The 10,763-nt window shown below is 34.6% G+C and overlaps 1 protein-coding gene across 1 annotated transcript in view; it reads right to left on the reverse strand.

The window, feature by feature from the left end:
• Window positions 1-4,749: 4,749 nt before the first annotated feature.
• The window catches only part of LOC107728442 (zinc finger matrin-type protein 4-like), a 73,900-nt gene continuing 67,886 nt past the window's right edge, over window positions 4,750-10,763 (reverse strand). Inside the window, exons 6-7 of the mRNA XM_016538605.1 lie at window positions 6,352-6,448; window positions 4,750-4,841 (exon numbers count right to left, since the gene is read on the reverse strand). Of these exons, the coding sequence (XP_016394091.1) occupies window positions 4,802-4,841; window positions 6,352-6,448 (137 nt within the window). The 3' untranslated portion in view covers window positions 4,750-4,801. The remainder of the gene's footprint in view (window positions 4,842-6,351; window positions 6,449-10,763) is intronic.

The raw sequence follows: 10,763 nt of genomic DNA on the forward strand, positions 1-10,763 counted from the left end.
TTGAGGCTGATCTAGATGTTTACAAGCCCTTAGTGAAGCTGGTTGACAAAGTTTTGCTGGTTAAGCTTAGTTAACCCTATAAATCCTACTGTATTATATTTGATATGCACATTTGTAAAGCCTCTAATTATTTAAAAGGTTTTAGGATTTCATCTTATTTTTTTGGCCATTTAAATATCAGCAACTGCACCAAATTGCATATTTTTTGCTCTGAATATATATATTTTTTTCTCGTTGAGTATGAGCTCCATGTTCTCATACTATATGAGCCATAAAAGCATGATGTATCAAATATACTCAATGGAAAACACAGGGATTTTTTAAAAATATTTTGTCTAAAGGTTCAATAAACTTTTTTTTTTTAATATAGTTTTTTTTCTATCATTTCAAATCTCTACATGGTTAAAGATGTTCACCTAAAATCACTCTCAAAAAGAACTTTGGAGAATCTTAAAGCTTTTGGAGATTCTTAAGATGAAATTCTGATGTCTAAATAATGACTGTTTAGCATGAAAAAAAACACTAAAAATGATCAATCTAATCATAAATGTAATTTATGATTGTACAATTGCATGATAATGTAATTTATGACAACATAAATGTAATCCATACAGCTTCTAAAGTAATCTGATAGCAAAATATGAGGGGGGAAAAATCAGTATTCACTACAAAAGCTCCCTGCCGAAGCTCTCAAATCAAATACGGCTGTTAGACATGTCATCTGGTTTACTGATGTTTTGTTACATAGTGGTGCAGACGGGCAGACAAAATTACACGATTGAGTATCAAACAAAGGATCTTTCATCATAAAGCACAAGTAACAGGACAGAAGGTAGAACAGTGTAAACCAAAACGAGACTGGACCCTGAGCACAGGAAAAGGATGAACTAAAGCAATGTTTCCCAACCTTTTTTCAGTCGCGGCACCCTTTGGAAATTTTAAAGTACTAACAAAACCAAGGTAAATTAATGACACAGCTGAAACCAAAGACCTAATCATATCAGAAACCATGACAACAAATGACAAGCGGGAAAATCAAGCCAAGGCAGACAGGAACTAAAGAATACAAACTAAAAGTCCATGAAACTGAAACTAATGGTGACATGTTTAGTCACATGAACCAATGATGTTTAAAATCATGGATCTGCAACCATGTTTTATTTGAGAGAGGATGGGGAAGATTTTCTGTGAATAATGGAAATGGTTATGGAAAAGACCTGCATGAAGATTCTCCAGAACCTCTCCTTTAGCGAACAGCAAAAGAAAAAGAAAAAAACGCATATGGAACAACATGAGGGTGAGTAAATAATGACAGACTATTTGTTTTTTGAGTGGACTGTCTCTTTAAGACAGCTAATGGGAATGCAGCATCCCATTGTTCTTAGTACAGAGCTCTGCTCTGAATTAAAAGAAAGACAGAAACTGATTTTTTAAATATTGCAGCTTTAAGTGAGAGTGTTTCAATCACAGGCATCCCACTGGTCAGCAGCACACATCACAGAATCCTACATGCTTTGTCTGTGCGGTGTGGAAAGTTTTGGCAGTATTGCAGTGATTTGAATTGAACTCAACAGGAGGCAGCAGACCTGAGCGACTATGATAACTGAGGCCACCACTGATGTTCCCTTTGAGGACAGAAGCAGTGGTTGTCAGGTTATGTTTAAGAAATATGACCGATAAGCCGATCTTAGAGAAGACGCGAGAGTTAAAAAGAGAGAGATTTAAAGGGAAAGATGAAAGAGTTTAAAGACTGTATTGATGAACACCTGTTGTGAAAAAGGAAGTATGAGTTGTCCTTTTTTTAAAAATGGCTAATAACCTTTAGTTTACATTACAGCTTGTTAAAAGCAGAACTGAATTACTTCCTTATGATTTTGTAATTCTAAGCTACAGTTGGAAGTCGACATTTTCATTCCAGGAACCATTTTGTTTAGATAAGATATTAATATTTTTGTATTTTTTTAATGTTTTTGAAATACGTCTCTAATGCTCTTAAGTCTCTTGTGATTAAAAGTACAGGAAAAACAGTAAAATTGTAAATATTATTACAATTTAAAATAACTGTTTTCTAATTTATAATGTTTTAAATTATTTTGAATATTTATAATTTATTCCCATCATGGCAATGCTGAATTTTCCGCAGTCATTATTTCAGTCTTAAGTGTCTCATGGTCGTTCAGAAATCATTCTAATATGTTAATTTGGTGCTCAAAAAACATTTCTTGTTATATGTTGAAAACAGTTTGAACATTTTTGTGGAAACGGTGACACATTTTGTTCAAGATTCTTTAATAAATAAAAACTCCAAAAGAACATTTATTTGAAAGAAATCTTTGTCTTTACTGTCAGTTTTGATCAATTTAATGGGAAAAAAAAATCTTTTAGAAATCACCTTTGTTTCTTTTATACTGCAATGACATTAAATGCAGTCGCTTAGTTTCTCTTAAGAAAAAGACCCCAGTAATCTCACATGCGTCTCATTTAGAGCTTCATAAGACAATGTCACAAACTGCAGTCCGATTTGTCGACACAGATGTGTGGAAAAGTAAGAAATTAAATTTTATCTCTTTTTTTTCTGGTCTCATTTGTCTGTATTTTTTCCTACGGAATTTTGAGAGAAACATCTGAGATAAAACTGGTTCTGTACTTAAATGCAACAATAATGATAACTCCTTTAAGTGTCCTCAAAAGAGCAGTCTCTTGGAAAGATTTGAAGGAAGGGAATATCATTCAGGACAGAAAATTCTCACTCACTTGTTTTGGTGTTTGGAGCCCTGGAGATGTGCATGATACTGCTCGATGGAATTCAGCACCACCTTGCAAACACGGCACGAGTAACTCCGGCGCAGGCCTGCAACACAAAGCAAAAAAGAAATTCCGACTTGAAAGCAGAATGGAAACAAGTCCCTACTGAAACGCTCTTAAAATTGTTTTGTCCCATTTCTCATTTTCTTTTGAGCATTATTGATTGCTTTTTGTTTTTGAGATTGCCTTGGCTGACAAAAAGCAGAGAAATCTATATTTAATCCCTGTTGTTTTGCTTCTCTCGACATGACGAGGGTTTTGTTTGAAGACTTCATTCTCTGTGTGTCAGATAAAAATGCACCCGCTCCTAATACGGCATCTCATTCTGCAATCTTCATGGAATCCAGTATTAGCAATTTTAGCTTCCTTTTGTCCTGATGGCCTTTTGATTTGGGGGGTTATGCTTCATGATGGTCTTTTACAGTGGAGGGGCTCCAAGTGCATCGGTTTGGGAGAGAGCGAAGCAGATGTGAGCTAATTAAAGGCTTTGCAGGTGGTACCAGATATAACGAACAGCATTGGACCAAAAATAGATGGATGTGAAGAATGGGAGAGAGACGTAGAACAGAAATGCATAAAGGCCCGTTCATCACATGTGGAGAGACCATGTGTGCTCTTTCTAGGCAATATTTCTCTCAGACATCTACAGAGTTATTTTTGATGACAGTGTTGTCTGTTCCTCGATCTGTTCAAAAACAGGCTTTTCACAACCTTTACATTATATCCCTGTCACACTCACACCACCAGGAACTGTTCCCAGGTTAAGAAAGATGATTACATAAAGGAATGCATATGAAATTAGTATACTGATCAGTAGTGCTGTCAAACGATTAATCGCGATTAATCGCATCCAAAATAAAAGTTTTTGTTCACATTATACATGTATGTGTATTGTGTATATTTATTATGTATATATAAATACACACACATACAGTATATATTTTGAAAATATTTACATTTATACATGTTTTGACATGTTTTACAGTATTCATATTGCTAGTGAATGACTGCAAAGCTGCATGAAGAGTTTAATGCTGAGTATATTTTGACACATTGTAAAGTCATTGTAAACAGATTTATCAACACAATTGACGATTGTTTTAAAAATTTCCATTGTTTGAAAAGACTTCTGTCTGGCTTAAAGCTCCACATGCGGTGACAGGGACACAGACACTTTCTATTCAGTAAATCTGACTAAGCACAGAAAATTGAAGTAGTTTGTTAAATGTTCACTATTGTTCAGAAGTTTGTGATTTATGAGATTTTTTAATGTTTTTGAAAGAAGTATTTTAGGCTCAACAAGGCTGGATTTATTTGATCAAAAATGCAGTAAAGCAATCATAATGTGCAATATTATTACAACTTAACATATAATATGTATGTATGTATGTATGTATGTACGTATGTATGTATGCAAATGTATTTATGATTTCCATTTATTTAAATTTATTTAAAATTTATTTTTGAACATCTTTACTTCATCATCACTGAAATAGAAACAGACACACTTTGTAATGATTCTTTCTGGATGCTTTCTGTGAGTTGAGAGTGATGTGATGCATGTTCACAGACAGCTTGTGGTGTCAGTACACCAAACATATGGTGACAGCAAATATGTGTAACGAATCCAAAACACTATTCATAGCAAGCTATTTATATGAATAGGATGTATGGCATGACAGAGGAATATTGCAATAAAATTTAACTGACGTTATAAAACACACTTTACAGGCTGCTTAAATTAGTCTGAGAACAGTTTTTGTTCTGCTAAACTCTTGCTACTTTGCCATGTCTATTAATTAAGAATTTGCATTTAACTGAAAATTATTCAGCTATTATATCAGTAGCCTCTTTCAAAGATTAAAAAAGTCCATGAAACTGAAACTAATGGTGACATGTTTAGTCACATGAACCAATGATGTTTAAAATCATGGATCTGCAACCATGTTTTATTTGAGAGAGGATGGGGAAGATTTTCTGTGAATAATGGAAATGGTTATGGAAAAGACCTGCATGAAGATTCTCCAGAACCTCTCCTTTAGCGAACAGCAAAAGAAAAAGAAAAAAACGCATATGGAACAACATGAGGGTGAGTAAATAATGACAGACTATTTGTTTTTTGAGTGGACTGTCTCTTTAAGACAGCTAATGGGAATGCAGCATCCCATTGTTCTTAGTACAGAGCTCTGCTCTGAATTAAAAGAAAGACAGAAACTGATTTTTTAAATATTGCAGCTTTAAGTGAGAGTGTTTCAATCACAGGCATCCCACTGGTCAGCAGCACACATCACAGAATCCTACATGCTTTGTCTGTGCGGTGTGGAAAGTTTTGGCAGTATTGCAGTGATTTGAATTGAACTCAACAGGAGGCAGCAGACCTGAGCGACTATGATAACTGAGGCCACCACTGATGTTCCCTTTGAGGACAGAAGCAGTGGTTGTCAGGTTATGTTTAAGAAATATGACCGATAAGCCGATCTTAGAGAAGACGCGAGAGTTAAAAAGAGAGAGATTTAAAGGGAAAGATGAAAGAGTTTAAAGACTGTATTGATGAACACCTGTTGTGAAAAAGGAAGTATGAGTTGTCCTTTTTTTAAAAATGGCTAATAACCTTTAGTTTACATTACAGCTTGTTAAAAGCAGAACTGAATTACTTCCTTATGATTTTGTAATTCTAAGCTACAGTTGGAAGTCGACATTTTCATTCCAGGAACCATTTTGTTTAGATAAGATATTAATATTTTTGTATTTTTTTAATGTTTTTGAAATACGTCTCTAATGCTCTTAAGTCTCTTGTGATTAAAAGTACAGGAAAAACAGTAAAATTGTAAATATTATTACAATTTAAAATAACTGTTTTCTAATTTATAATGTTTTAAATTATTTTGAATATTTATAATTTATTCCCATCATGGCAATGCTGAATTTTCCGCAGTCATTATTTCAGTCTTAAGTGTCTCATGGTCGTTCAGAAATCATTCTAATATGTTAATTTGGTGCTCAAAAAACATTTCTTGTTATATGTTGAAAACAGTTTGAACATTTTTGTGGAAACGGTGACACATTTTGTTCAAGATTCTTTAATAAATAAAAACTCCAAAAGAACATTTATTTGAAAGAAATCTTTGTCTTTACTGTCAGTTTTGATCAATTTAATGGGAAAAAAAAATCTTTTAGAAATCACCTTTGTTTCTTTTATACTGCAATGACATTAAATGCAGTCGCTTAGTTTCTCTTAAGAAAAAGACCCCAGTAATCTCACATGCGTCTCATTTAGAGCTTCATAAGACAATGTCACAAACTGCAGTCCGATTTGTCGACACAGATGTGTGGAAAAGTAAGAAATTAAATTTTATCTCTTTTTTTTCTGGTCTCATTTGTCTGTATTTTTTCCTACGGAATTTTGAGAGAAACATCTGAGATAAAACTGGTTCTGTACTTAAATGCAACAATAATGATAACTCCTTTAAGTGTCCTCAAAAGAGCAGTCTCTTGGAAAGATTTGAAGGAAGGGAATATCATTCAGGACAGAAAATTCTCACTCACTTGTTTTGGTGTTTGGAGCCCTGGAGATGTGCATGATACTGCTCGATGGAATTCAGCACCACCTTGCAAACACGGCACGAGTAACTCCGGCGCAGGCCTGCAACACAAAGCAAAAAAGAAATTCCGACTTGAAAGCAGAATGGAAACAAGTCCCTACTGAAACGCTCTTAAAATTGTTTTGTCCCATTTCTCATTTTCTTTTGAGCATTATTGATTGCTTTTTGTTTTTGAGATTGCCTTGGCTGACAAAAAGCAGAGAAATCTATATTTAATCCCTGTTGTTTTGCTTCTCTCGACATGACGAGGGTTTTGTTTGAAGACTTCATTCTCTGTGTCAGATGAAAACGTACCCGCTCCTAATATGGCATCTCATTCTGCAGTCTTCATGGAATCAGAAGTATTAGCAATTATACTGTAGCTTGCTTTTGTCCTGATGGCCTTTTGATTGGGTGGGGGTGGGGGGGGGGGGTATGATTCATGATGGTCTTTTACAGTGGAGGGGGGCCAAGTGCATCACTTTGGGAGGGAGTGAAGCAGATGTGAGCTAATTAAAGGCTTTGCAGGTGGTACCAGATATAACGAACAGCATTGGACCAAAAATAGATGGATGTGAAGAATGGGATTAAAGGCTTTGCAGGTGGTACTACAAGTAACGAACAGCGTCGTACCAAAAATAGACGGATGTGAAGAATGGGAGAGAGACGTAGAACAGAAATGCATAGAGGCTCGTTCATCACATGTGGAGAGACCATGTGTGCTCTTTCTGGGCAATATTTCTCTCAGACATCTGCAGAGTTATTTTTGATGACACTGTTGTCTGTTCCTCGATCTGTTCAAAAATAGGCTTTTCACAACCCTTACATTATATATTGCTGTCACACTCTCACACCAAGAGCTCTGATAATTGAAACTGTTCTCAGGTCAGGAAAGGTGATCACATACATGAATGCATATGGAATTAGTATGCTAATCAGCCAAGATTTTTAATATATTATATGCATCAGAAGATTATACTTTATGTATAGATCCAACTCTTAATTCTGAATGAATGAACTGCATTCAAAGCTGAATGCATATTTGTTACTGCAAATTTCACTGTTTAGTAATGTGACAAGTTGCTATAGTACGTTGCTTGGAAACTGTAAACAGCGTATAATTAGGTGTTTCACACCACATACAGAAGCAGCGCATATTTCCGCACCTATATTAGCAGTATCCATGCAGCATTACAGTATTCATATTGCCAGTGAAAGCACTGCAAAGCTGCATGAAGAGTTTCGTGCTGAGTCTATTTTGACTCGGGGAAAACATATTGAAAATCCACTGTAAACAGATTTATCAACACAATTGACAATTGTTTTAAAAATTCCCATTGTTTAAAAAGACTTCTTTCAGGCTTGAAGTTCCACATGCAGTGACAGGCACACAAGCACTTTCTATTCAGTAAATCTGACTAAACACAGACAATTGAAGGAGTTTATATTCTGCACTTTGGAGTTTGAGTTTCGTTCCATGTGCACTACAGTTCAAAAATTTGAGATCAATGGGATTTTTAAAAAATGTTTTTGAAAGAAGTCTCTTAGACTCACTACGGCTGGATTTATTTAATCAAAAATTCAGTAAAAACAATCATAATGTGAAATATTATTACAAGTTAACATCAGCTATTTTCTATTTTAATATGTATTAAAATGTAATTTATCCCTGTAAAGCAAAGCTGAATTTTCAGGCATCATTACTCCAGTGTCTCATGATCCTTCAGAAATCATTCTAATATGCTGATTTGCTATTCTATTCTAATATGCATCTTAAAAAAAAAAAAAAATAAATAAATAAATATATATATATATATATATATATACTGTATATTACTGCCCCCAAACATTTTAATGCTACTAATATATTTATGTTGATTATTATTTATTAGTTTATCTATTTATTGAACATTAGTGTCTTTTGATGTTGTTCCTGCTGTTTTGTAAAAGCAATATCCATTTAGGTTTAGTCTTACAGTGACTTTACCATGGTTAAGGGGGCTAGAACACCTAATGCTCATCCTCTCATGGCTTAATGCTTTATTAAGTACTCTGTAAATTCACAAGACACCAATTTTCACCAATTTGGTGAACCAGGTTCAAGGTCTGGAATACTTGACAGGAATCAGTTGAAGGGTCATTACAAAAGAAGACTAGTTAACTGAAGACTTCTCCATATTCTTTAGTGTTACCAGGTCTGTGGAAATTAGAGGAAACTGAGCAAATTTGGAGAGAAATGCTGTAATTCGATACCTGCTTTAATTTTTGATGGATTATGTCATTTAAAGTGGCTTCATCAAGGGCATCTAGACTTTATTCACATTTATATTGCCAGTGTTTTGTCAGCGTATTGATTTCTCCCATATTAGTTAAAGGACAAAACATTTATTTATGACTTCCAGAAGCATATTGGTGCTTTTATTTTAAAATGTATTTTGGAACATCTTTACTTCATCGTCACTGAAACACACACACACACACACACACACACACACGCACACATACACACACACACTCTGATGAAGCTTTCTGAATGCTTTCTGTGAGTTGAGAGTGATGTGATGCATGTTCACAGACAGCTTGTGGTGTCAGTACACCAAACATATGGTGACAGCAAGTATGTGTAATGAATCCACAACACTATTCATAGCAAGCTATTAATATGAACAGGATGTAAGGCATGACAGAAATATTGCACTAAAATTTAACTGACATTATAAAACACAAGTTACAGGCTGCTTAAATTAGTTTGAGAACAGGTTTTTTTTTCTGTTAAACTCTTGCTACTTTGTCATGTCTGTTAATGAAGAATTTGCATTTAACTGAAAATTATTCTGCTATTATATCAGTAGCTGAAGAACCAGCCTCTTTCAAAGATTAAAAATGTAAGACTTGGCCTTCAGACTTCATAAATAGCTTTACTGAGTGTTTGTTTCTGTTAAAAAGCTCTGTGTGATGGGATTTTCCTTCATGTAGGAACCCTGATGACCTCTTAATGTACTACTCATAAACCAGCCTTAGAAGACACTGTGGTGGCTTCTAATCCCATTTAATTAAACTGACTGAGATGCCAAAAGTACTGCAGAGAAAGACAGACAGCGAGAAATGTGGTTCAGGGTAAGATGAATGTTTACTGGGAGGAGATTAAAGTTTGCTCCTAACTGTTGGCTTGTGGGAAAGAGGTCTCACTTATTTCAGACAATAAGATATATCAATCAGTTTCTCTTCTCTTGCCCAGGAAATTGCAACCAAACAGATGAGACACTCATAAAATTCAACTAAATTATTAATCGTGCCCAATCAGACAGACAGAAAGACTTGATTGCTAGTGCAATTTTACTCAGAATTGTAGTGTCTCCAAAAGTGTCTCTCTTTCATTAAAAAAATTGGTCAGAATATGCGTAAATATGAGAAGATTGAAGATGAAGAATGTCTAGCAAAAGTATTATCATTAGATAAGCTGAATTTTGCTTGTAAACTGTGATGAATACTGAACCATTCCCTGCTGAAAAAAAACAGCTTATTGTTTACAATTAAATAACCAGTTTAGTTAGTCTCCTAGCCTAGCTGCACTGGTGTTCAACTGGTTTGTCTGGTTGGTAGTTCTAAACAAATCTCTAAAATTATTTTGTTTGCAGATGCCACTTGGTATGATACATTGTATGGATGTATGTGTGTATGTATTTATATATTTATGTATTTATTTATATTTAATAGCAGGCTGAGCTAGCTGAAAATATCATAACAATATACATCATATCATTCAATATACAATATACCATTCAAAATTTGAGGTCAGTATTTTTAAAATAATACTTCTGTTCAGAAAGTATTCATTAAATTGATCAAAAGTGTCAGTAAAGACAACTATAAAATGTATCATGGTTTCCACAGAAATATTAAATATTAAAAAGCACAACTGTTGTCAACATTGGTAATAATAACAAAATGTTTCTTGAGCATGTTTCTTGAACAGAAACCCTCAAATTTTTGAATGGTAGTGTAAGAGAAGCCTCAGATTTTAAAGGGGTCATATGATGCTGCTAAAATGAACATTATTTTGTGTATTTGGTGTAATGAAATGTGTTTATGCGGTTTAAGGTTCAAAAAACACATTATTTTCCACATACTGTACATTATTGTTTCTCCTCTATGCCCCGCCTTTCTGAAACGCGTCGATTTTTACAAACCTCATTGGTCTGAAAAGCGAGGTATGCTCTGATTGGCCAGCTATCCAGTACGTTATGATTGGCCGAATACCTCAAGCGTGAGACGGAAATGTTACGCCACTTACCATACTGTGATGCCCTGTCCAGCCGGAGCGACGAGACAAAAACATTAAAACCCATTATAAACGAGGCATTTGTTGCATCCAGT

This window comes from Sinocyclocheilus rhinocerous, unplaced genomic scaffold (assembly GCF_001515625.1).
Source record: "Sinocyclocheilus rhinocerous isolate Xijiao unplaced genomic scaffold, SAMN03320098_v1.1 scaffold637, whole genome shotgun sequence".
NCBI lineage: Eukaryota > Metazoa > Chordata > Actinopteri > Cypriniformes > Cyprinidae > Sinocyclocheilus > Sinocyclocheilus rhinocerous.